Source organism: Ascidiella aspersa, chromosome 2 (assembly GCF_963924565.1).
Source record: "Ascidiella aspersa chromosome 2, kaAscAspe10.2, whole genome shotgun sequence".
In the NCBI taxonomy this organism is placed as follows: Eukaryota; Metazoa; Chordata; class Ascidiacea; order Phlebobranchia; family Ascidiidae; genus Ascidiella; species Ascidiella aspersa.
In genome coordinates, this window is record NC_139448.1 from 24,623,924 (window position 1) to 24,651,104 (window position 27,181).

At 35.6% G+C, this 27,181-nt stretch overlaps 2 protein-coding genes across 4 annotated transcripts; one reads left to right on the forward strand and one right to left on the reverse strand.

The window, feature by feature from the left end:
• Nucleotides 1-507: 507 nt before the first annotated feature.
• LOC146164447 (MAM and LDL-receptor class A domain-containing protein 1-like) lies at nt 508-13,880 on the reverse strand. 2 transcript variants are annotated; one of them, XM_083381138.1, is made up of 20 exons: nt 13,170-13,880; nt 12,017-12,063; nt 11,707-11,880; nt 11,384-11,493; nt 10,880-11,047; nt 9,962-10,054; nt 9,580-9,697; nt 9,384-9,509; nt 9,056-9,319; nt 8,524-8,682; nt 7,952-8,089; nt 7,656-7,789; nt 6,585-6,764; nt 6,241-6,413; nt 4,107-4,329; nt 3,384-3,530; nt 3,104-3,303; nt 2,586-2,793; nt 1,287-1,420; nt 508-698 (listed from the first exon to the last, which is right to left on the reverse strand). In XM_083381138.1, the coding sequence occupies exons 3-20, from the start codon at nt 11,736-11,738 to the stop codon at nt 543-545; spliced, it is 2,763 nt and encodes a 920-aa protein (XP_083237264.1). In that variant the 5' UTR covers nt 11,739-11,880; nt 12,017-12,063; nt 13,170-13,880; the 3' UTR covers nt 508-542. The 2 variants fall into 2 exon arrangements, with proteins under 2 accessions (XP_083237264.1, XP_083237265.1); XM_083381139.1 differs by having other exon boundaries at nt 11,561-11,880.
• On the forward strand, nt 10,937-25,874 carry LOC146164448 (uncharacterized). 2 transcript variants are annotated; one of them, XM_083381140.1, is made up of 10 exons: nt 10,937-11,014; nt 11,304-11,457; nt 11,600-11,714; nt 18,573-18,780; nt 19,483-19,588; nt 20,563-20,660; nt 20,775-20,843; nt 21,363-21,483; nt 23,777-23,910; nt 24,261-25,874. In XM_083381140.1, the coding sequence occupies exons 4-10, from the start codon at nt 18,642-18,644 to the stop codon at nt 25,388-25,390; spliced, it is 1,797 nt and encodes a 598-aa protein (XP_083237266.1). In that variant the 5' UTR covers nt 10,937-11,014; nt 11,304-11,457; nt 11,600-11,714; nt 18,573-18,641; the 3' UTR covers nt 25,391-25,874. The 2 variants fall into 2 exon arrangements, with proteins under 2 accessions (XP_083237266.1, XP_083237267.1); XM_083381141.1 differs by lacking the exon at nt 10,937-11,014 and having other exon boundaries at nt 11,116-11,457; nt 21,396-21,483.
• The last annotated feature ends 1,307 nt before the right edge of the window (nt 25,875-27,181 follow it).

Below are 27,181 nucleotides of genomic sequence, written 5' to 3' on the forward strand. Positions count from 1 at the left end.
TTTATTTATTTATTTTATATATTTACGAATTTATTCATTCGTATTGTTAGTTATAAATAATTTGTATACATTTAGGTTGACTTGAAACTGATATACACATTTGTATTATTTAACTAGAATATGTCAATTCGAAAGTTGCTCTGGCTGACGATTATCGTTAAGCTCGACCATTCCGTGGCTGTGGCTCAACCGGGGGTAACAATTGTACTAAGCATGGATTTGCTGCCTGCTATATCGTGTAACCATACTACGACAACTCATTTAAAAGAGATAGTATGTTCTGAGTCAATTAACTTGAAACTCATACACATGTGTATATATTATCTGACTAGGTTCAGCCATTTCGAAAGTTACACCAGAGTCTTAATTACGCTTAAACATGTGCTGTGGTCAAGGCATAGTCACATAGTCACTAGTGATTCTTCTGATAATTGTATTAAACATTTTGCAATGTTACACTTCAGTTATATACCACGAATTACAAAAATAAATCTACACACACACGCGATAAAACAAAAAATCAATAGATATTAAAAATAAACTCAAGCCAGGTTAGCCATTAAAGACGGTGTTTTTGACTTGCGTCGTCGGTCCAAAAATGAAACCAGTTGACTCGAAGACTCCACGTCATCGGTGAAGAATATTGCATCACAATAAGGATAGATAAAGTGACCACAGGCCACGATACTTAATTCGCTCTAAATATAAATATTTTTGTATTAGTTCAGATTTCGGGGATATAATTTATAAAAATTCTCGGTTAATACATTCTGCTATAGTTAAAGTGAAACTTTAGTGTTGACGACTTTTGATAATACCAAAAGGGGTTTTGATAATATATGTAAAGATGGGCTTGATAATATATGTACATCACCCATACACGTTTTCAATCAGTTTTGCTTGGTTGGCGATATTAATGGCGTCATTTGGTTTATGATCGGACGGCCAAAATTATCGGATATCGATAGCAAATAAAATACGCAGTATCGGACACACCTTGCTGCGACGTGTTGTGCAGCAGTATCAAACAACAAAATCGCACAATAGCTTACAACTTGTTAGTATGCCATTTTCATCTCTAAATGAAAAAGTAGGACAAATCCTTCACGGTTTGGCCCTCTGACTTTGCAATGGTCATGATAATTTTTTTTCATTTGGCTGTTTGGGGCTTGCAAACCCATTGCACAAAAACGGCTATGATCGCCAATTTTGTAAAAACAGACAAATTTACAAATATTATGAAAAAAATTATGGTTCCATGTCCTTTCTGATATGAAAATCGATACCTTGTAAAACCCGCTGGCCTCTTGAAAGGTTCCAATTCCTACTGCAACAACATCCCTAGTTCCTCCAGCAGATAACACTGTGTGCGCCTCTCCATATTCAGAAACCAGAGTCGTCCACGAAACATTTTCGTCGCCTATTTGTAAATATATTTTCAGTAAACGTGTAATTTTATTAAACGAAGTTATTTCAGTGATCTTCAACCTGTGTGCTTGGTGCATGCGCCACAATAACATAACGCTCAATAATTATTTTATAAAACGATTTGTTTGTTTGTCCGAATAACCAAGAAATCACTTTTCAGGAGCTAGAATTACAAATTTTGAGCATCGCAATCAGGTCTATATAGTAGCACACCACAACAATTTGTTGATTGAACTGTGTTGCTCAGCTAAAACTTTGTTTCATCTATTAAAAATATCATGTCTGCCTAAATAAAAATTCTAGATCAGCCCCCGACCTAAAAATCCTTCGCATCCATTTGTAAAACGTGTACCATAGGAACGGCTAGTTTGAGGAGACGCTATAAACGCAGAAAAAGTCCATTTTCAAGTTCTTTTTTAGTTAATAATAAATTACCTCACGGACGGTAAATTTAGTCAGCGATCTGTCAATGATAGCGGGCAATTAAAAGGTCGATTATTGCTCGGTTGGCGAGTTGCTGGTTAGGCCTAATAACTAACAAAAACAAATAAGTTTTTAACTAAGATTTCCCTAGATATCGTTTGTGTTTTTGTAATTTTGTAGTGAAATAGTGTTTTATTTTTACTGTATTATTTTCATACCGCTTTTTACCTCAATATATTTTATAGTAGCCTAAATAGGGTCCATGAGTTCGTCACCACATCTTGAAGGATGCACAGCGACAAAAAAGGTTGAAGAGAACTGTTATTTCACAAGTTGAAATTATGTGTATTTTTGTATAGCAAAATAGAACAACAGTGTTTAAAATCAGCGATGGGGTGAGACAACCTACGGTGGCGTTACAAGGCCGCTCCTGACCCCTGACCAATAATTAACTAATGAATTTGTTATGTGCTTTAAAATTGTGAAATGTCAATGAAAAAATGCATGTTTGACAGTTAGAGCATTCGTTATGTTAAGTGCGACGCCAGTATTTTGTTAATGCAATACATAGCAAAAGGCTTTAGCTTATCTATATTGTTGGTGTTCTTAAATTAGCAAATTTTGTTTTTTTGGTTTTCTTAGACTGTATGGCCGGGATACATTAAAATATTAAATACTACATATATATTCCGATGTCAATCTGCTCACAATATACGTTAAACAATACAACAAACCATCTGTAACAGATTTTATAAGGACAACCACAGAGTCGTCCATCCCAGCGAGGCGGCTTTCAATAAATCGAGTTGCTCTTAGCAGTCGCCGGAATGCGGCTCCTCCTTCACACATTGGATTGATTGACGCGATACGAGTCATTACTTTATTAATATTGAGGCGTTCTTGCTCTTGGAATTGCATTTGTTGCCAACCGGCGAATGTAACCTGGGAATAACATCAATACAAATATATTTTTCATGCAGTTCATCATATTTACCATTACGCTGTTTAACTACCTTGGTTTTACAGTTTACCCCTTACCCCAAGCCTGATTCATTTCTAACTTCGCTAGTAATCACAAGCCCAGACAAAATCCAACTCCAACCAAACCGATTACACACCCCTAGACCCAAACAGGGACAAACACTCCGATATTATAGATAATCGCTTTAAATATTTTTGCTTTATAGGTACTATTTAATTAAAACTACTATTTTATAGTATAAAATGGTTCACAGTTAAAATTCTGCCTCACCAGAGATGCCTTTACATAATCAGACAATCGCTGGCCCTGGCTCCAATCAAGAACTAACTCGGAAGAAAATCGTTTGGCTTTCCGAACGCTCTGTACATTTGGAGGATAAATGCCGTTTATCCCAGTTTGATTGCAGCTCTGTGTTGAGGCATCGAGTAAGAGAAACAAACCAGCATTCCTTTTCATGGCTTCACGTCCTTCTATTTAAAAATGAAAAAAGTTGTTCATACACTTACCAAAAAAAAACAAGTTTCGGAAATATGTGCAGTTTAGGAAATACCTTCGACTTTATTTGCTTTATGCAATCGTCCCGCCATGTTAATCACATCGCTTTGCGGGGTAGGTGTGAACCGTAAAGTAGGTTTACTGTTGATTGGCTGCGGTATGTCATACGGCGACTTGGTGAAGGAATATGGACGGCCAACTCCTGTCAAACAAAAAGTATACAGTCTTAAGAAAAATATCAAAGCCCATACACAAGTAGGTATCATTTTCAACGTTTCGAATAACTCTTTATACATTTTCAACATAGTTAGAATGCACTAATTATAAATAAGTCTATATATACTGCTGCGGCAGACGCCAGAAAGAAGGAAATCAGGATAAATACACTATCTAAAGGGGGTTTGCGGACCATTAAGCTTAACCAAAAAGTATCCATTAACCAAAAAGTATACAGTATACCTAAAAAGAATTTTATTTAATCGACACATGTCAGACAAAATTATATGTAACGTTTTAATCACTGTATGCCACATCTGTATATTTTTGAGAACGTTTAATACAGGCTTATTATTTTAGTTTGATATACTATTACCGGATATAAGCATAGCGGTATTACAGTTGATTGAGAATTTTATAGGTAGTAATTCATCACTCGCTATATAATAAAGGTTACATGCCCCGTAAATGACCTCTCCCTTTAAGAATAGATGCTATTAATACTACCACAATTAGTAACAGTAGTAAAAACAAACATATATTTGAAACCCGCGCAAATCACCTTGAAGTTTCTCACAAGATGTGTTGTATAGTTTGATATCGTCTATAGCAAGATCGCCGAAATAACTCTTCGTGTTTCCAGCAATGACGATTACAAACAAATGGAAGTCTGGGTTGAGATCCACGTATGCCATCTCCCAGTCGGACGACTCGTTATAGTCCGTCATCGACCTGGTCCACAACAACTTATCTTCTAAGTTCGTAGTCCAAAGTAAACTATTGTTCTGCAATATGTTCAACAATGTTCAACAAGGCATACACCTTAATAGAACAGTTATTAATATTCCTTAAAGCGTGCCGAACAATTTACATACTGTAAATAAATAAATGTGGTCCAAGTTGACCAGCCTCTTGGGCAACAGTATTTCTATACAGATTGTTTACGGACCACAATTTTTGTTCTTGGGTACGTTTAAAAGGGTTATATTTAAAGATGTCGTCACAAAGTTACGTTATACCGTGATGCCATTAAGTTTTTATCGACGAAACGTGTTATACAGAAGTATATAGACGTGGTGCAATAAGCACATGTTAAATATTCGGACATTGCTTGATATAATTGCATATTTAAGATCATTGTGTGGCACCGGTACACGAAAATAAGTTGCGGTCCAAGGCGATTTTTGGTAATTTAGAACAATAGATTTTAGATCTAAATCACTCCGAAAAGTGTAAAGGTAGTAGCCAGGCGCGGATCTAGGATTTCAGTTTGGGGAGGGCCATGAATTTTTTTCAGATATGACGTCACAATTTTTTCAGAAATGACGTCACAAAAGTATACCATTGGGTGACGTCATAATTCAGGTAAAAATAACATCGGCTGGCTGAATAAACTAACTCCTGCAAAATAACGCGAAAAACAGACCTTTTGAAAGCACGAAAAAGTAATAAGGTTAGCCTCTACAGTGGGCCGGTTTCCTAGTTTGACCCGGTATGAAGAATATCGCTGAAAGACGATATCATGTCTATTGTCTACACATCTTGCTTTTTCCCGAAAAGGCGAGAACAACCGCACACGCCACCGAAAAAGCGCCGAGGCCACGTCGCAATAAAATCATAGCGTTGTCTGCTGCGGTCAGCTGTGGTTCTTTCATGACACTTCTCTCAATTTTTAAGTTACTGTAGTTGTTTTTTGCCAAATAAGGTTGCTGAAATGAGCAAAACTCTATGCAGAGTTAATCCTAACATTGGATAGGTTATTCAAATCCTTACACAAGGGTCGGCATCCTTTGTGTAGTAGTCGCGGGCCAAAACCAAACTCAGAAAGGTCTCTGCGGGCCGCACAACATATGTTAAATGAGATTTTGTGTAATTACAACTTTATAACAATTGTGAATCAGGTGGGCCTCGGATATTTTTGCACTTTAAAAACGTGTTTATAATTACTTTTAAGGAGGCAGTAAAGTCTTATAGCAAATTCGCTAAAAAAGCGTATAATTGGTTTAAAATTCGAGTCCACACGTCGTTTTTTTGGTATACCGGTTTTTCTTTTAAATTTCTTGTTTTTGTTACATTTAAAAAAAAAATTGTTAAAAAATATTTTTCGATTATGTTTGAATACGTTTTTCGATTGTCCTCGACGCACTTGGCAGCTTTCCACGGCGCAACAGTAAAGAAGCGCTGATCTAGTTCAAAAAGAGCATCAAAACGTAAACACACTGGATGTATAAAGATCATTAGCGCGAAGCGCGAAAATTTTTCGCATTTACACACTTAAAATAGTCAAAAAGTATTTAAAATATGGTGTCTAATTTTTTAAACTCGTGTCTAATTTTTTAAAGAGGCGGCGGGCCGGATGAATTATATTGGCAGGCTGGTTCTGATACAGATTTGCATTAACAACAAAAAAGCTTTTAATTGTACTTGGATTTAAGTTAGTTTTTATATAGTCGAGGTCAGCGTACGGTCACTTAAGCCGTCGCTGCAAATCTGAAAAACGCCGCTTTGCGCGAGTGCGCGAAACGAATTTTACCATTTTTTTGAAATATTCATTATATGGCGCCATAAGCTCGTACGCCACTACAAAGCTTAAAAATATGTGCCATGGCCATATCGCCCCCCTCCCCCTAGATCCGCCCCTGGTAGTAGCATACCAGATTAAACAATTTCCTGGAAACTGAAGAAAGTATTTTTACCTCCTGCGTTTGCTTTGCCTTTACAGTAACGTTGCCAGTATTGTAACCTTTGATATGATACCAAAACGTGAAACAGTTAGCGTTTCTGTGAGATAGGTTAATTTCGGGGCTAATCAGACGAGCTTCGTCATTTTCAGATAGCTCACTTGAAGGAATATAGATGTAATACGAACCTAAGAAACACAAACTGATTTGTGATGGAGTCAAAAGCTAGCTATTCGAAAGCTGAATATACAATAAAAATATCGTTGTTAAAAAATTAAACTATGTGTAAATATGTAAGGTGTTGTATTTTAAAAGAAAACGTTTACCACCATCCTTTTATAGCAATTAAAAAGTCTAACTGTTTGTTGTGTGGTCGTGATCAGGGCCAGTCGACAAATATGTAAATCCTTTTTTTCGTGACGGGCCGCTGTTTAGCTGCCAATCAAAATCGTCCCTTGTGTCTTGAATCCAATTACAAATTGAGTTGGAGTCGAAATTACAATTCAGCTTGTTCTCATCTTTCGCTGTTGTATCACTTTCTACATGAATAACAATTTAGTAAACGTCACAATTTAGCAACATAGGGTTATGACCCTTAGGCAATAAATAAATACGATATTATCGTCATTTTTTTGAGATATGTACATTCTGTCTCACATGTTTGTCTGACGTCTGTATTCCTATTTGTAACCAAAAAAATATACTCATAAATTCACAAATTTTGGTGGTACCTTAGGAATATTGAACACAGTTTTAGAATCGCTCGTGTAAAGACCTCTAATCTTGGGCTAGGCCACTAACAATATTAAGTTATACATGGACTGAAGTCTATTCATATAAATATGTCGCCAATTGGACGTGTCATATTTTAGGAAAATCGTGTGGCAAGACTGATGTGCCGCACCTTAAATTTTATAAAAAGTTTCAAAAAATATGTAACACTTGCTCACAATGCTCAGCCTTCGCAAAAACAACTGACAGTTACATAAAAAAATTAACAAAGTTTAGTTAATTCAATCCAGTGCTTTTTAACACGTGGGATGGTACGCACTTGTGCGGATGAAAAAAATTATACGGATGACATGTGTCGTGCGGATGAATATGCGGATTAAAATAGTGCATATTATTATTTTTCATTATGTGTAATACAGTAATTAAAAAAGCTGGTGCGCCCAATTTTGCGTTACAGCTGCAGTAATATAATTTCTCAATGGTTTATTGCAGCTTGAGCTATCTATTTTTATATCGGTTAAGAATCGCGGTTTTATTTATTTTTTATACCGTACACAAAGCCTTTCAATGTTATTTCACAAATATGGAAAAGTTAAGTTGCAAACTTACTGTGCTTGTTACGTGCGGATGAAAATTTGTCGAAATAAAAAAGTGATAACGGTTATCTTAAAGGTTGAAAAGCATGATTTAATCGATACCTTCTTGCATATTGTCGCTGTACTGGCATTTACTATATGCAAAACTGACGTCATCCATGGCAATATCGCCCTGGTATCCGTCACTCTCCGCTTCTATTTTGACTCGAAACTTTCCAACAGTTTTGATTGATACACTTAAATAGAAAGCAATGTAATAAATGAACAACAGGTTCGACAGACAAACAAGTTAAACCGCAATAAATCGTATTAACGCTAAATATTTGTACGGAAAAATGTATCAAACAACACAAAACAAACCGCAGATATAGATTAAAAAAATATTCAATCGTATTAACCTTGCTTTCTTCCATTTAGGGCCTTGATTTCCTTTCACAACAAAAATTAAAGAATCTAACGTTCCGGAATGCAGGCTTGATAAATGGCGTTCGAGTTTTTTTAGCTGCAACCTGTTGCTCGATCCCTTATCTTGAACGCTATGAAATTATTTTTTTAAATTAAAAAATAAATCTTACAACGCAACCCCGCTGATGCATACGGTTGCGTAACAATCACACCGACTCCAAAACTCTAGCAGTAGGCCTATACATCGATCTTTCATATTTGACGCATTTACACGGTGAAATGAAACTCAATTGATAAAATGTTTTTAAAATAATTAAATCAAAATGTAATTGAAATTGTTTCAGTCCGTTTATAAGAAGAGCGTTTGTTTCTGCTTATTATTTTTTGTGCCATTATATTGCACAGCATGTGATTCGATTTGATTTCTTGTCAACGTGCAAACTTGTGATCTACCATCTACCACTGCACCAAACAGAAACTCTGCAACATTTACAGCTGTTTACTGCGTTTGCATTCCACAAACTACCAACCCTAAACCAGGTACGAATCCACTATTAAAACTAACCTTTGCTGATAAACGTTTAAGCTTCCTACGTCTTTTCCGTTCATATGATACCAGAACGTGAAACATCCCCATGGTTCAGTAGTCTCTATGACTGGACTGACGATTGAAGATCGGTCATTTGCTGCTCGGGGAAACGAAGATTCGAAGTAAATATAGAATCTGCAACATTCAAAGGAAATGTAATAGTTTGCTATAACGACACATATATGTCATGCGGAACCAAAAGTTGAATTTGCAATATATTGAATTATTACTTTTAAACCAAGGTGTTCCATCTTTTGAGACAAAAGGGCCATATTTTCTCTCAATATAAAAGAATACGAGAAACATTTAGCCATAGCAAATAGATTGGCATATTGCTACAAATAACGTCATTTTTTATAGTTTAAAATAAATTGCGCTTTGTAAAGTTTAATAGGCACTTTGGAAACATCTAAAAAAATTGTTTTTCCAGGTATTGGTAGAAAAAAGTAGATTGTAGGCGTACGACAGCCTGCCCCTTCCTCAAAGATAAGACGAACAAATTCCCCACCCATTGCTTGGTGTTTCCGATGAATGACTGTGGTCACCCTGGGGTCCTGTGGCGTACGTCGGAGTCCGCCCTCGCATAAGGTTCCAACGGCCTTTGTCAGTTGGAGTCAACTTAACTGACCAACCACACAACGACCCAGTGTTGAAATCACAGTTAAATTCCAAAAAATTGCAAGGACGCTGTGACATTGTTACGTCACGAATTGAAATGTGTTCGCCTTTCGATAGATTAGCAAAGAAAGCGAATCGATAATACTTTTGAGTTCTGGAAATATATATATATGTAAAAACAACCTTATCTAAACAAATGCTATTTAAGCGGCTATTACTTGTTTTGCAAACTGCTTGAAGGCAATATGTTAGCTTTATACTCCAACCAATGGCTTTTCAAATTTTGTTTTGAACTCCATAATACGACAGCAGAAGTCTGGTCATCTACGAAGTTTTGCGTTAATCTTAATGCAAAAAACCATGTAGAATAGTTTAGTGCAGTTTAAACGATGTACTGGTTTTAAGACATTTTACCGTGCCGAGCCAAACAAACGCAAGGTGAACTTTAAGCAACCAGTTTGCTGTCTTACTTCGGGACTAGAAATCAGTTTTTTAGTAGGAGTTGCTGTTGATCCATAAGCAGCGACAAAACCTGTAATATTGTTATATATTTTTGTAAATTAAATATAGGCAACTGTAATTATTGCTAGACCATTTCTTCTTAGATTGTATAATAAGACCTATCGAATTTTACACTCTAAACTTTTAAACTACAAAATAGAAAACCCCATCTGGATTCTCGATAATATCCTACTTTTCAAAACAATTCAACTTTCAAACAAATAAACTTCGTATGTTGATTAGGTGCTCATTTCAAATACAAACAGTATACTTCATAAGTTTACTAGAGTGTCACCTTTTTCGAGGGGACTTTGGCGCCAATCATTTCCAACCTCATTCGTAGCGTACCAACCGCAAAACCCATCAACAAATGAGCAATTAAACGACACTGCAAAGCAGAACAGTTCAAGTTTGGTCATTTCGATGATTAGTTGATTACCTAAATGAGCCAATCAGTGTTCTTGAGTAGAAATTGAAAGTACAATTACTTGTAAATTAAATGAAATTTGGCTATTAGTTTATTTGATTTGACATAAATTACAGTGTACACTACAGCGACTTCAGTATAATAAGAAAAAAATATAATATGATTTACTTGCTACAATGGTTCCAAACCTTTTGGTTGCCGCCAATTGTGTGTAAATGAGGTTACAGGGAGTGTCGCAAAACAAGCAATTGGTGGTCAAATGGCTGCAAGTTCTTTATATCAGGCAAGGTCATTAGACTTCAACTATGCTTCAGCCATTGATTAACACTAGAGTTACCGCGTGGTGGACATGCCTAGAATTATCGCGAGCGGTCAAAATGACCGTGGTCCAATATAGAAAAATTGCATAATAATTCAGCTTTATTTTTGAAATTTAGCTTTGGTCTGCGACTAGGAAAATGTTGCCGACCCCTGCTAGTTAACAACAATGCGCACTAGTTGTTATTGTCGATTTATAAGGAATCTGTTTTGCACGATACGCCAGTATCCTGATGAAGACGTTCTGTATAGCGCGTCGAAACGTCGATCTATTATATATACTGCTGAAAGAGCAACACTCCATTATAACAATGTGTATACTGTATATATAGGCACATTTAAAAAAGTGTTTTCAAACTGTTTTTAAACAAGTTGAAATTATATACGTTTCTGTTGAATCACAAATGACCCGCTTTTACGTCAGTTGGTGGTTAACTTTGCGTGACCATGTTACACAATACCATTTACCGTCACAAGACCCTCTCGTGATTTGGATTTCAGCAAGGGAAACGTCGGCCGTGTTTCGAGCACTTTCCGCAACGATGACTATTCCCTGTTTACCCCGATCAAGTTGAATGCTTGCGCGTCGCCAAAACGGACTCGGTTCGATCCTCGTTTTCAACTTTTGAGTCGGCCCTAAACATTGGTTGGCCTATTTAGTCTATTTTAAACATAGCCTGTCAAAAACGCATTTGGGTAAATGTTTGATATTTTACGCAAAGAGTCGTTTAAATACTGATTCACAAAATGTGCCGAACATTTTATAAATTTAAACTTAATGTAATATACATAAGTAAATAATAGATAAATCAATAACGATAGCTAATTAGAAAACTAATAGGTCGTGCTTTTATTACATGAATTGGAGTTATTTAAAAAAAATTCCAATTAGGTATTGGCAAGTTTATGGGAGAAGAAATCAACCATGGCTTTATCTTCTTGTCGGTTCTCAACGAAAATACAGGGCTTTACCTGAAAACTGATTGACGATCACACGGAGCGTAACGGGTGAATAAAAGACCTTTTTCCAAGCCTTGTGTTGAAAGGTGAGGCAGTGAGCTTCGTAGAAGTGCAGAACGGGACTGAAAAAGTAGTTAGTTTGTGTTTATGTGTACATTTGGTTAATTTGTCCAAAACTTGTTAACGTACCGGTTGTATTTCATTTACACTGTTTGCATGCTGTTGCAGTGTCAAACATTTCGGAATGTCTTGTCGCACGAAATGTGATGTTGTTGCCGCAAGACGTACTGTGTTAACAACAAAAGGCCTATTTCAAAACTGAAGGAAGTCTCTACCTTATAAGGTATGAAGTTCCTATTTTGTTCATGCTTTGTAAAGTTGTATGGAAGTAATATTGGCCTCCAAAACTCGTTGTTTTGCGCTGCTTCCAGTTTTCTTTTATATTACTCCCTTTTGACTTCCAATAACAGTTCTCTTTAAATTGGCAGTGAATCGAACTTTCACGAAACCTTAAAAGAAAAAAAAAATAGCTTATAAGATAAGCATTTTCACTTTAAAATAAAAATAAAAAAAAAAAAACATCCAAAAGTAAACATTTTCATCATTGGCTTGATACGTACTATTTATATGTTAAACACATCTAACCTCAACCACCTTGAAATATCTTCCTTTGTTTGGTATCCGCCATATATCTGCGAACATATAGTTTTTTTACTATTGGTGGACGGTGATTATATTGTTTCAATATTTTAAGGGTGTCCGGATTTACTCAAGAATTATGCACAACTTAACTAACGTACAGTGTTAGTCATCAATCGGGTTATTAAGACTTTTTGATTCCAAAATGCCTTGTACGCTTATGACTCAATGAAAACGATAGTATTTTGATTTATTTTGTTTGTTATTCTCAGTTTTGGTAACAAATCATTTTGAAATGACTTAAGTCACAGTCAAGTATTTTTCTAAAATACCTCAAGTTCAAATCAAGTTCTTTTAAATAAAAACAAGTCGAATCCCAGTCAAAGTCAATTCCAAGAAAATTCCTTAAACTAGGAACTCGTAAAATTGCTAAACACCTCCGATTATGTGCAATAACCCAACCAAACAATAACAAAAACACAACATATAGCAAACTGATCGTTTTACATACAGGAAATAAGATAGATAACCCAGTTTAATAAAACATAGTAATAAAAGCATATCATTTCAGCCCAAGTATTTTGTTCGAATGACTTAAGTCAAGACAAGTACAAACAGTGACTTAAGTGCACTTGATTTATATAAGTCAATCCAACACTGTTTCAAACTAATGTGTTCTAGATATAGATTAAGAATATATCGCATAAAGCCAAGTATAAATTTATATTATATATTTTTTCCTCTAAAATTTAAGGTCCGAAATTGTGGTGTAGCCTACAGGTAATTCAATTTTGTGTAAATATTGGTATAGAGAGCTTTTAGTGTCCCAAAACTGTTTCAACTTTCAAATATATTTTATTAGGGTATTACGCCAAACCGTGCTTAAGTGTTCAGAATTATATAGTTATCTCATGTAATTTGATTAGAAACAAAAAAAATGTAAGGAGGTATACTTATTGACTAGTTTGCTGTAGATCTGCGACGAAATTTAGTTGGTTGTAAAAGCTAGTTGTCTTGTGAGGTACGGTATCAATTTTAAGTTGTCAACTTGTGTTGTGTCACATTATGAAGAAACCACGACCACGATTTAAATACATTGCAGAGCAAGTGCGCACTTCCGTTTTTGAGCGTTAAAAACATGTCGGTGGACTTTACTTACCTCATTAGGACTCCAAAAGCGGTAATATTCGCTACACGAGCGGTTTGTAACTTTGTCAAGAAGTTGCCAGTTGTCACAACACGTGTGCGTCTTCTTATCGTACAGTCGCTTTCGGCAGCAACCGAGTTGTCGTGGGTAGAACACCGAAAACACGCAACATCCGCTTCGAACCTGTCCTGCGTCATATCGCGGGATTTCGACGTCTCCATTTTCTGCCAGGCAATAAAGTTACAGGCTGTTAGAAAGATTTTCGCATATTCTAAGTGATTAAGTGAGTTCTTAAACTGAAACAGTAAATTGTTGTTTAGGTCAGAGGGTCAAACGTTTGATGCTAACTACATTAACGTTCATATCAAGATGCATGGTTTTGTCAGTAAGACAGTATGCGCCCAAGCCGCCCATCCAACATATCAATTTAGAATAAACAAACTTTACTTGCATAGGTTTAATTCGAATACAAGGTGTGCACTTTCTTTTTTGTCCTATTGATGCAAATTGCGGAATTTTTGTACCAATAGAACTATGTCATACCATGACCAATCGATACAATTCACTTGAAAACAGTGATTTAAGTTCAGTTAAGTCAAGTCATTGGTTTAAGTCATTACAACACTGCTTAGCTCTTACAAAAGTATTTGAAAAGAAACTTTAACTGCATTTGCATATTGCAGACGTTGAATAATGCGAAAGCCTTGAAAAATGCTGCCACAGCGAACTAGGTAGCACAGCCGAGCGGCCTCGCGTGACTGCATTTGCGTGTGTGGTGGTGTTAGACCTTATGAATAGAACGGGAAGTTAACGCGGCACGAAGAAAGGGAGTTAGTAGTTCGGCGTATCTCTTACCTATGCCTATATGAGTTTGGATACAGAAGCAGATACGCGGGTAGCACAGTACTGACGTCGAAATGACAGTTATTAAGACCAATGACTAATCTGCGTAAAGGTGGAAAGTGAAGCGCTATATTGCATGACAGTTTAAAAGTAAAATATCGCATGAGGTTAGTAAAAGTCTTTGAAATAAGATTACAGAATACATCAATATACTTACTGTGCGGGGACCACAAAACTGTACAATTTTTACATATTTAGTTATTGTGTTAAGTTTAAAACAACCGATAATATAATTCAATGTTGTTAAACGTTATGTCACAAATAGGTTCGTGCGTTGTTAACTTTTTAAAACAATATACAGCGCGTATGGTATTGATTCCTTGTATGAGCTGCAGTCCCTAACAAAGCCTAAATAGCTTGATGGTATTGATAAGCTGATTCTAATATTTCAGTTGTAACATGATATACCCATTCGCGCAAAAGCAACTTCGTGTATAACAGTTTATCAATAAATTTTTGAATCCAAGCAATTCCTTTCCACGTTTATTTATTTCATTGAACGACGGTATGTTGTCATTTATGTTACACTAATCGCGACTTCACCATAGTCAAATTGTATATTCCATCAAAACCTAATGGAAACTTACCCGTGAACTTTACGCAAGTCGCTGTTAACACTTTGTTTCCCAGTTGGTGGCGTGCTAAACGAACTGAACTGCTTCTACCGACCATTAGAAATAAAAAAGCTAAATAAATTTGTACGATAACTTGTGTCATTTTGCAGGTCCTGCTGACTGCAGTTTCAAAATATTGACTTGCTCGTTGTTTATTTCGAAAAAAACAGTATGGTGTATTTTTTGCCGGTGGCATTAACGGGCAATCGTGTTCGTGAAATTCCAACTATATTCTTTTGTCCAAAACAAAAATAAACGTTTTAGAACGTTTGTTTATTCTCTTGTTCGTCCTCTTTTGGTATGCCCACTCGGTCGCAACAAATTTGGTTGACCAAAATCGTGTAGAAATAACCGAGTATGCAAGGTAGCTGGCCTCAAACGTGTGCTAATTAAGCTTTAGGATTAGTTAGGATTACTTGGTGAAGCGCAGAACTTATTGAATGCGTTGTTATTGTCATGGTGGCTTCGTGCACAATTGTAGCTACAACCACAGCCTTGTAATTAAATAAAGCAAAACTTTCTTGTAGTAGAACGTTATGATTATAATCGCGAGCTATTCTTTGCGCAATGGTAAACCGTTTGAAACCACAGGATATAGTAGAGTATTAATTTCCAATACGTTTTTATATATAATGACAATTTTTAATTTGACTTTTTTAACTTTTTATTTTTTTATTTACTAATTCGTTAAAAATATTAATATCGGTCGGCCATCTAATATATCGAATTAAAAATGGTAATATTTATGCCTCACGAAATAAATACAAAATTATATAAATACTCAAGTCATTTTCAACAAAATACATTACCTTTTTGATAACGCTTCGCGCGAACTGCTAAACGTTTTTGCTATGTTTTTTGTTTTTTTAAGGAAATCCATTCAGCCCAAAGTCACTATGCATATTTATGGTTTGTTGCACAGTGTGAATTGCAAACTCAAAGTGCTTTTTCTGTTAAATACAAATATAAATTCTTCACAGGACAGCAAAATGCTAATCTCTTTTGTTAGTGCTTCACCTTGACTTTAAAATCAAAAGCCAATTTAAACGAAACCAACAATTTTTGTCGAGCTACTCGCGATCACACCTTATTTGAGCTGTTATTTGCGTACGAGTTTGCTTTTTTTTTTTTTTTTTATGAGGTTACAAGGTAACCTTATAAGGTAACTTTTGGACGTTATCTCTATAAATTTTAATCTTTCCGCAAACCAAAAAATTAGAATTTGCAGCATATCGCTTTATTTTCTCTGACTAGAAAAAGAGAATTGTATATAGCTGTTCACCGAAACGACTTAAGTCGAGCTAAATTAAACAGTGACTTGAGTGCAGAAGTCTTTTCGGTAAAACGACTTGAATTCATCTCAAGTCTTTTGGACAAATGGCTTGGCTTGGACTTAAATCATTGACTTAAAAGGTTGAAATCAAGTGTTTCATTTACCTTTTTTTTATAAAATTGGGTTATTTATCTCATTTTGTAGATTCGAAACAATTATCTTTCTACTTATTGCGCTTTTTGTTAATTTTTAGTTAAGTTATTGCTCATATTCAGACAATTTTATCAGTTTTAATAGTTTAACGTTTTATTTTTATATTAATGACTCGACTTGCAGTTGACATTTTCTAATAATTACATAAGTCGGACTTGACTTGTTTTTTTAAAAATAGGTATACTGGACTTGGGCTTTTTTATAATTGACTTGGCAGGGACAGAAGTCATTTCAAAATGACTTGTTTACAACATAGCTACCTTGGGTGTGTGAACGTTTAATTTCAAACTATACTATTAATTTTTATCTTTCACACATCCACTAAAATTTGATAAACGGACAAATAGACGTAAAAATTCCAACTAGGTAAAACTCTTTAATTTTTTTAACTTAATTTAAAGTTTTTAAATATGTGGCCTTTAGATTTATGTTTCTTTCGTGTTAAAAAAATATTGAGCTGCATTTGGTGAACATGGCAATGTCGCCACACAAATGACTAATTGGCAACATTTTAAAACGTATATTATAGCCTAATGCTTACGCTACTTGTATGATTAAACCTGGCTTAATTTTAGTAAATCATATTTGTGACAGATATTTACGTCAATTGAAGTTCATCGCATTTGTAGCGTACGTTTGTATTTTACGTATCAACTGTCCGATTTCTGATAAAATAGGCATTTTAGAGTTTACAACTCGGAGTTGGCAGCGGCTTCAGTTAATGTAAATTCGATAGCTTTTTATAAAAATACGTTCGTCTTCTACGATAACAATTAGAAGCGTCGTCGATGGGTCTGTTATTAGGTGCAGGGTAAATATGTAGCGGCCAATAGCTATGGGACCATCGTTTTTATTTGCGGTATTTAACCTTTTGTTTGTAAATACATCTTTGATTATAAATATATTCTGACGGTATGTTTGTCGCAAGTGTGGTACATTGTGCTTTCCGTTTTTTAACCAGTCTTTTCGGGAGGCAAAAACATTTTATTGATTATTTCCATAGCTTGGGAAATAATTAAGGAAAATCGTGTTGTATACCGTAATATGAATGCTAGAAGATTAACATTATTAACAACTATTAATAGAAGTAAGTTTTACTAATTTTTCTACATGACGTCTTTTTTTTCCATTAACAGTCGTACGATATATTTTCATAAAACATTGTTTTAATAAACATGTTAATTAAACACTACCTGAAATTGTTTTACTCATCTTATTTCAAAAAATGTTTTTTTTTGACTACAAATTTGCAAGTAAATTGGAATTTAACTCGTAAAACTGTACAAGGTTGTAAACAATGTCGTGAAAGGCCAATTCCCCGTTAGGAAGATCAATGATTAACTATTGCCGACGAACCGTAAAATTCCCTGCAATATATTGTCAAAATGTGGACAGGCTTGTCTTACAGGGCGAACTATTCTATGTGAAGATCAACGCTAACACGTTTGGTACCCATGTGAAGTAATTGTGAAGTATGTATATTGCTAAACAACCCTATTGCGATAGTTTTACTAATTTAGATAGCCTTTTAATCCACATAGGCGAGTTGCGTTTTCTCGTGACTAGCGCAGCTATTAAAGGAAATGCTTAGCTAAGTTATTCGAAAAGGGTAATTTGGCTGTCTGTCGTTGTTTTAGCAACGTGCCAACTGCTGACTGGTAGAGTTTTTCTTAGTAAGTCACTTTGGCTGTATGTGTAGTCATCGCAATACACAACTTATCAACAGGCCAACAACAGTGCGTTGTGCGTCAAAACAGGAACCAGATTAAAGTGCAGCTTTACGTTCAGGCTGCAGTCTGTAAGCGAACGCAGAATGCTAGAAGTCATTTTAAAAATAAGCTAAGCTCACATTGATGATGATTGGAATGGAATTGTTGGTAGTAATAAAATGTCTTGTTTCGTGTAGGCTTGACGTGTAGTAATAAGAAACTCGCGGAACTTTTTACCTGAGCTATACTCTGGTTTCTTGTTACTGACTTTAGCAGGAAGAATAGGCAGTTATAGATAACAGTCACTGATTACACAGTTTTTTGCCACTGTATCAAAAAAAAAACGGCAGAAATCAGTGTAAAGTCGCGTTTTCTAGTTTTAGGAAACTTTTGATTACTGTTCGTACTCCCGAGTAATGTACCAGGTAAAGTTTATTGCATCATTTGGTAGTGATATTGGTAACATTACAACACTGTATTAATTGCTTGTTTCAATATTTTAAAATTAACGCTATACACAACCGTTCACATATTTACAGAATGCGTCGCCCTTAAATCCAGCAGATTTTAAGTTAGTAAATTTCTCTGACCATAAAAGATGTTACGATGGCGGGAAGCTTGATTTCCTGTTTATAATTTAAAACACGATTTTAAATACCATCATTTGCATCTTCTCTCTATTTTAAACCACTGTTTGTTGCAGAGATAGGAATAGAACAAAATAGGTTCCATGATTACTTAGCCGAGTGTCGTTTTTATTGCACTCACAAAAATGTCAAACTTCGCCTTTCCGGAGCCCTATCAAGATTTATCAGCCGAAGAAATGAACTTAAATCGCGAGATTACAAAAAAAGGCTGGATGCTCAAAAAAGCGGGAAAGTCTAAATTTCCATTCACACAACTAAGCAACTGTAAGTTTATTTTTTCAGTTTCGAAAGTAATTACGACATTAGCTTAGCGATTAGCGACTTTTAATTAACAAATTTCACGATAAAACCTAGGCCTATGTCGTACGATAATACGTTGAAAAGTGAACCATAATATAAATCAGACAACTGTAATCTATAATCCCATTAAAAATCCTAATAAAACATATTTTTAAAAAAGAAGACCAAACGGCTCGATTACGGTGCCTGAGAAGGTTTTAAGTAAAAAGACAGTCTAGTAGTCTAGTTTATTGACGTTAACGACGATATACAAACATTTACTTGTCTTTTAAACTTTGTTCAAATCTATTGGCCTTTGTTTGAAATACTTCTCCACTGTTCTAAAGTTTGTAAACAGGTCATTTCAAATGACTTGAGTACCATTCAAGTCATTTGTAAAACAACTTAAGTCCAAGTCAAGTCTTTTCCAAAAATAACAAGTCAAATTCCAGATCAAACTCATAGTTAGGACCAGCGAACTTCAAGTCAAGTCATTGATATAATATACAATGGTAAAATTGCTAAACTAGTCCGATTATGAAGTAACCTCAAATAAAAATAACAAATAACCCACCAAGTATGTTAGTTTTGCGTTTTAAACTGATTAACTGATTTTGATGTTTTACTGATTTTGAAACCGATTGTTTTCAATGTATAGCAAATATTTAACAATCTATTTCGTTCCAGACGACCGCCGCTATTTCTTTCTTATAAAGGGATGGGTGTATTACTATAAGGATCAAAGTTCGACAAAACCCCAGGGAAAATTCTCATTGCAGGGTTACAGCAACCGGTAATTATGTTAATTGTAATTTATTGGGCCCTTAAATGGATAAAATATTCAACTGTTACTCGGGTACTTATTTTAGAAGCAAACTTTTATTAAAATCAATTAATATTTCCATATTTTAATAGTACTGCTTTAACTTATATAAGTTGTTTAATACGTCAAACACGTCATTTTTATAAGTCAAGATCGTAACCGTTTAGCTGACCTCACAATTGCAATTTATTCGTAAATTATGACACATGTAACAAGACGAACAAATTCGAAACAAGATTAAAACACATAGCTGTTCGACTGACACTAGAGTGCTTTCCGATTTTTGGTATTGCAACATTTACGATGTGACGTCATATTTCGTCATGCGGTGCAATTTGATCAGTGAAATATGACGTCGTCTCGCTTGGATTTTCAATTACTGGTAACTGTTACACCAAGTGTAATAAGTGAACATTGAAATGTTTAAGGATGCTTTACGCACCTCCAAAGTTTTCGTTGCCAATTACTTCGGTTTTGTATGCTTTATTTATGTGTAAATGCATATATTGATAATTGCGTCCGTTACGTCACTAATAGCTCGATAAACTTTTTGAAAAATGCCGTGCCAATGATTTTTACCACACTAAACACAGCCTCATCGACTGCAGAAGATCTGGTAAAAGCCAAGCACTTGAAATCACACGTCCTTTCTATTGAACTGTTTTACTTGCAAAAAACAAATAAACGTTTCTTATTATGCGTTGTAGGATGTAGAGTGTAGCGCACAATACAATAACTATTTGCAACAGAATAATACTTCAAAAACTTTACGATGTAAACAAGCAAGAGGTTATTTTTACGACAAATTTACGGTAAAATATTTAGAATTTGGACTATGGGTGACACACCGTTGCAGGTTGGCGAACAAACTGCCCTAACTGTCAAAATGTAGCACGATAACGTGGTTTGTGACTTTCGCTTTACGGTGTTCTTTTTGCGTTTAGTGTGGCGTTTGCCGAAGAAGAGGCCTGTACATCCCTGCCGTACGTTTTCAAACTTTACTCAAAAGCAGCAAGCGGAAGAACATGGTATTTGGCTCCAGGTTTGTTTTAAGAGTTTTTTGAGATTATGTTTGGCCTAAAAAGCGAGAACTGGACGACTCTATTGAGAACTGGCCGACTCTAGACAACAATGACAAATTGATAAAATTTTACAGAAACGGAATCTCTTATGCACCAATGGAAGGAGTGCTTTAAGGCGCAAATCGACAAGTACAACGTTGCCGGTAAATATACAGATGACATGTAACCCCTACTTACGTAAAATTGCTTTCAGTTTATAGAGACAGACGGGATATATTTTTATCGACCATTTAAATTTAACTTACGACAAGCAACGAATTTTCACTGTAGCGGAGTAATACATCAAACCAATAGTATGAAAGGATTTTATTTAGTCCTTTTAAAATCAATAGTATTTTGTTTCAAATAGGCGTATGTACTCGCCTGGCATCGTTGGGTTTATTTGAGAAAAATCGGGCATCGATTCTATCGACTGTTTGACCACTGCAATACAAACATTGATTCGTCACAAAATCGACTAATTGTACACTGCAACTGCAAGACTAATCTAAGCTTCCAAAAGATTACAGTCCATATGTAAAATGACTAAAACGTAACTTTTATTTCCAATGGTATTTTATGCCGTTTAACATTTCTACCACAATTTCAGTCGGTAGCAAAATCTATTGACCGCCATTTCTTATCCTAAAATACGCGAACGTATATTTCGTTGATTACTGCAGCAAGCAATTTAAGAATGAGCCGATCGTTACCAGAGAAATGGGATCACGAAGCCTCCCCTCACGGCCAACATCTTGCAGTTCCTGTGTCGATCAGCCTTAGAGATGACGTGAGAAAAAATAGGTAAGTTTAAGAGATTTAGCAAACTACGCTATAGAGTAGGGGTTCGCAAATACGGGATCGCGACCCCTATTTGGGTCGCGGGACCATTCAGTTTGGGTCGCGAAAGCCTTATTAAAAGAGGCCTATATTTTAAGTTTTCTAATTGTTTTCATTAGTACACTGAATTGTATGCAAGAGAGCCGTCTTACTTTGAGCGCGACTAAAATTGTCACGCGAAATATATACAGAGGCTCCGTAAAAAGTCGAGAGTGTTCATTCGATCCAGGTGATGGAAAAGAGCGCTTGCAATCCAACACTATTATGGCCATTACTACACCAAACTGATCTGCTTATCGCAATCTGGGTTTACTTCTTGGTATATGTTTTCAAAAATATCTTTCATTTTTTTAACTCGTTTCTGTAACCAAAGCGTCCTAAACACATTGTTTTCTTAAATTGAAATATGCAAATTTAAATCCAATAAATTTTTTTTTGCTTAACGCGATATTTAATGAGGATTATTGTCTCAATACATATTAAAATTTTTCCTAACATAAACTGCTTAACCAGGTTATGCAGTTCTTTACGAACTTTAACAATATAAGCAAGCTATTATAAGACGCTTTACGCGAATCTTTATGTTTGCTGAAATATATTTTTGGTGTGGTCAAGCGTCGTCCTTTTTTTCTATGAAAAGTTTTGAAACTAAAATCAGATGCTGGCAATCTGGTTGCCTTTGGTGCATTTAGTTAGGCTGGACAAAGCAGGGTATTCAACGTCTTGTGTGTTAAAATGTCTCGTTTTGGTTTAAATTGTTACGCCTGTCTTTAAACAGAGGTCGGCAATCTTTGGCCCGCAGGCCGGATCGGCCCTCCAGTGAAAATCATCCTGTCCGCAAACTCTTTCACAAACTGTACACAAGGCCAGCATGCTCAATATTTTTAACTGTTTGAACTATACGAAATTGCACAAATTTTTTCCCCGCGCTTATTAAATTTTACTTTCAATTACATTGGCGTTTTGATGTAGTCTTCTCAGACCAAAGGTGACGTGCGCATGACAACTATAAGTGGAAATTTTTTCGTAGCATGAAACCCTCTAGAACCAATTTTTTTCCAAATTATTCGCTGATGGATTATTTAATGATTAACATTAACAAAAATAGCATAAGAAGTATGTTCGTATTTTATTTTGTGTGACAAATGCGTCACATTTTTTTGTAAATTTGAAGGTTTGCCAATTTAAACTAAACAAACGCATTTTTTTCGCGTTACGCGCGTTGCTTTATGTTGTAGTATAACTAGACTCATTTTCACAGCGTCAAACATTTGGGTTTGTCCCTTTTTAAAAGGTATTATATTAAAGTGCTTGAAGGCCACACGTTTTTATAACAATGTTGTAGCGGAAATTTAATACGGCCCGCGTGAGTCGCGCCAAATAATCATTAGGCTACACACCTTGCCAGTAATTATTGCACTAAAAAAGCGCAAGACCTCGGTATAGCAATTTTGCGTCGCGCCAAAAAGTATTTGCGAACCCCTGCTATAGTGCACAGTGCTAATGTAATTTATCTGGTCCGGGACCTATTTGGCTTTGGAAAACGAAACCAATACCGATTTGTTTTGGCTATTTTAACTATACGCAAGTGCTGAAAAAAATCGTGCTCTGATCAAAGTATTTTTTATTTGAAGTATTTTTATGTTTTTATTATATTTTCTTAGACCAAAAGTGCATTGAAACTTTTAGGTGGAAATTATTCGAGGCATACAACTTTCCAAAATGAAACTTTGGCTAACTTTTTCGCGGATGCATGTCATCGTTTATAAAACACATATAACAAGAGTGGAACCAACTTGTGATTCTTTAGGTCTCCCTTCTATATTAATATAGTTCTGTCAATTTCAATTAAACAAACGCAGTTTTTTCGTGTTCGCACGTTTCTGCCTTGAATATTAGACTCATTTTCATTAACATGAAAATACAGGGTCAGTCTCTGATTGAGAGTTAGGTCTATTATAATAAAATTCTCAAAGACACACGTTTTCATACCAAAATTCTCAGTGAAAATGCATTACGGTTCGCAAACCGTTGCTGAGTTGGGATTTGGCCCGCGACTAAAAAAAGGTTGCCGACCCCTTGCTATAAAGATTCCAGTCAACTCCTTATACGGTTTGTTTCAAGTTTGAATGTCGCTCTGTTTTATTTTTTTATTTAAGTTGCAGTCTTTAGACGCTTATACCTTCATTTAATTTAACCTTATTAAATTTATACTTATTTCATAAAATGAGCGGGTTTGGCTTGCTTTATGTTGTAGAATGAATAACAAGGGCAGCTCATTGTCGTCATCGCACAGTGCAAGCACGTCTGGTAGCGAAATGTCTCTGCCGAACTACGACAGAACACAAGAGTTAGAAGAATCCGATAACTTTTACGAACCGTTAACCAACAGTAAGTCGAACAAGATAAGGAAACAAACAGTTTGATTAAATACCTAAACGAAGCGCAAAGCATTTAGTAAATTTGTTGTATCTGTTATTCGAACACATACGTTTTTATAATATTTAAAACTAAAATATATAAGATACACTATGCACGGATCTGTAATGTAGCTAAATAATGAATTTCAAAGCCAAAAACTTCCTGAGTTAACTGAAGATGATACAAGTTTGTATCGAAACGTCAGAATCAAGATGGTGTATTCTAGACCTTTTTCGCTTTGAAATTAACTATTAAACTATTAAGTCTAGTCACTAGACTAGTGGGTGTCGTTCATATGTAACTCGTGACGTGTTTTACAGATGACAATTACTTATCACCAGACGAAATACACACACCGAAACCAATGCCCCCGCCACGTCCTGGAAACAAACCTTTCAGTCCTACTCGAGCGCATCCTTTGGAATCGACGATGGATGTTTACCAAGAAATCAAGGACGACGACTTGTCCCGTTTAGAAGTTCGCGATATCTTTCCTCATTTTCCAAAAATCTCAGAAAAGGAACAAATTAATCGAAAGCACAGTTTCCCAACAGAAAAACCTCCCAGACCACCTTCGAAAAATATCTCGAGCCCCCTTTCCCATGAGATTTATGAAGAACCTTCGGGAATAACGACAATCGGACAAGTGGATATGATGGAGAAATTTAGAGATAAACCGCTTCCCCCAACTCCAAGTTTGGAAATATCCCAACCACCCGTTATATCCCGCAATAAACCACTACCGAACCCACGCGATCTTCAAGAAGCGTACATTGATCCCAACGTTGGGTGCGATACGTACCAGGATTCGGCAGACATCGTAGAGCCGGTTACCTCTGTTAGGCCCAAGTTAGACCGTCCCTTTTCGCCGAAGCCACTATCAAAACCGACATTTTTTGCCAAACCATTGCCGCCGACGACGCCTTCGAACGCAACTTGTCGTGATAGGAATGACTCAAATGCGGTACAGGACAATGCGACGTTAAGGAAATGCGCGCAATCCGATGCTGGCGATAAACCGTTGTCGCCTTCCACAAAACCAAAGACTTATGCCAAACCTCGCATGCCTTTAACAACCAATGTTGGTAGGCCTATTTCCGCATACACAAAACATCCAAAGCCTTCAGCCAAACCTATGGTGCCTTTAGGAAAACCTAAGGTGCCTATAGGAAAACCAATAGGCTCTACAGAAAAACCTCAAGTTCCAATAGCCAAACCCATTTCCCCATCTAAACAGCCCCCCTCTCCACTTGAAAAGCCAATGACATTATCCAAGCCTAATAAAAATTCTAAAATAATGCTTAGCGGACAACCCGAAAAATCTGAAGAAAGTGGCGACAAAATGAGTATTTTGGCACGAGCTCGCATGTTTGATGTGGGAAGTACATCTTCAGACTATAGACCCAATTACAAACCCCCAGCTGGGGTAAATAAATGGGGTAATAGATAGGTCGTATACGTTTGAAGTTGTTTTTTAAAAGTTATTATGACAAGTTGAGGTGTCATGCATGACTACCTTACTTTCTCAGAGATCACACATTGTCATAATCAGTCAATGAAAGATATACACACATATGTTTTTAATAAATGTGATCTAGCGCTTCTGAAGCTGCTTTTTGACCAACGATTACGGCTTACGTATCATTAGTACACCGAGTATCATTAGTCCATCGATATATTGATATAATTGATATAATCATTGATATAATCATTGATATAATCAGCTAAGCGCAATATCTCGAGTATCGTAATTTGAACCGACGCCGTGCTTCCCTCTTTTAAACTGTTTCGATTATAAAGAATTTTGTTTGTTATTGTTCATTGTTTCCGCAGCTTGACTCACTGTGATGTATTTTTTTTATCGCAAATTTCATTTGTTGTCCTGTTTTTCATAACTCGTTGTTAATTATTAAAAAACCAGTTGTTTCGACGATAACAAATGCTGCGAAATTTCGAGTTCAAGTGGGAACTTTTAGAAACAGTGCATCCAGAAGTAAAAGGAATTCCAGCACCTTTTTACCAGCATATATTTAAGGTTTTGCAGGAGACTGTAGCCAATATTACCAACAGAATTCAAAATGATGTGGTACACTACAACTATTGTTAAAACTTAAAAAAATTGTAATATAGCTTGATGATCAATTTCCAAGCCAAATATATCGAGTAAATCGACATCATCTTGATTAAGACGTTGCGATACGAACTTGTATCATCTTCAATTAAACCATTACCTTGAAATTCATTATTAAGCTACATTACAGATCCGCATTCGGCCCGCGTCGAAGTTTTCAACTTTCAAGTGTTGTTTAGAATTTTTTAAGATAAGTGGAAGGAGTTGTATATTGTCACCACGGCCAGAGATACTAGTCATTGCGTTATTTGTCGCCGCGATAAACATGATCAAATGAAAAAAGTGATGGATTTTGTTGTTAAAACAGTCAACTTTATACGATTTTGGGGGTTGAACCACAAAATGTTTAAATTATTTCTCGCAGAAATGGACTCTAAAATAGCTTAATTCATGAAAATGAAAAACAGGGCAGTTCCTTTGTTGTAAGCTTATTTTTAATGCAATCTTGCTTTTCTGTCTTTCTAACACCACCCGCTGGAAAATAATTATGTTAAACAAAAATTTGCTTGACAGCCTTACCAACCAAAAATGAAAAGCAAAAAGTATTACTTAGTTTTGAGAAAGAATTGCGTTTTTACATTATTTAATTTTTTTTGTAAATCTCAAATTGAAAAATCCGGGACAAGGCCGTAAAACCGGGACTGTCCCGGCTAAACCGGGACGTATGGCAAGCCTAACAATGCAGGTTTAAGTATCTACCTTTATTTTTAGTGCTCAGCTTCGAGTGCGGTCATTCTTAACCTGTAGGTAATTTCCCCAACGGAATAACTTACGGGAGTCATTTTCAACCAAATTAAAGCAACCAAAAGCATTATCTACTCATCAATTTTATTTAATTTTTATTTTAGGTCGTTTTGAAAGCAAATTATTTGTCGTAGCCTACAGTTAAGTTTTTAAAAGGGATTTTCCGAGGCAATGATACAAAAAAAGTTAGGATCCACTGGTCTTACCAAGTTCTGTAATAACAATTTAAAAAAGTTTTAAAATCTGGCCATAACAATAAAAATATTATATTTTACTGGGTTCATTAATCGACATGTTTAATTATAGTATATTTGTTTTAATATACTATAGTTTAATTAAAAAATAATACAAAATTGCTTAAAAACA

Coding starts and splice junctions, on each gene's coding strand:
- LOC146164447 (XM_083381138.1), bottom strand. CDS start 11,738: ATGAACAAAATAGGAACTTCATACCTTATAAG. Junction 9,698..9,961: donor CCAAAGTCCCCTCGAAAAAG/GTGACACTCTAG, acceptor ACAATATTACAG/GTTTTGTCGCTGCTTATGGA. Junction 9,320..9,383: donor TCAAGCAGTTTGCAAAACAA/GTAATAGCCGCT, acceptor ATATATTTCCAG/AACTCAAAAGTATTATCGAT.
- LOC146164448 (XM_083381140.1), top strand. CDS start 18,642: ATGTCAAACTTCGCCTTTCCGGAGCCCTATCAAGATTTATCAGCCGAA. Junction 20,661..20,774: donor AACATGGTATTTGGCTCCAG/GTTTGTTTTAAG, acceptor AAAATTTTACAG/AAACGGAATCTCTTATGCAC. Junction 23,911..24,260: donor TTACGAACCGTTAACCAACA/GTAAGTCGAACA, acceptor CGTGTTTTACAG/ATGACAATTACTTATCACCA.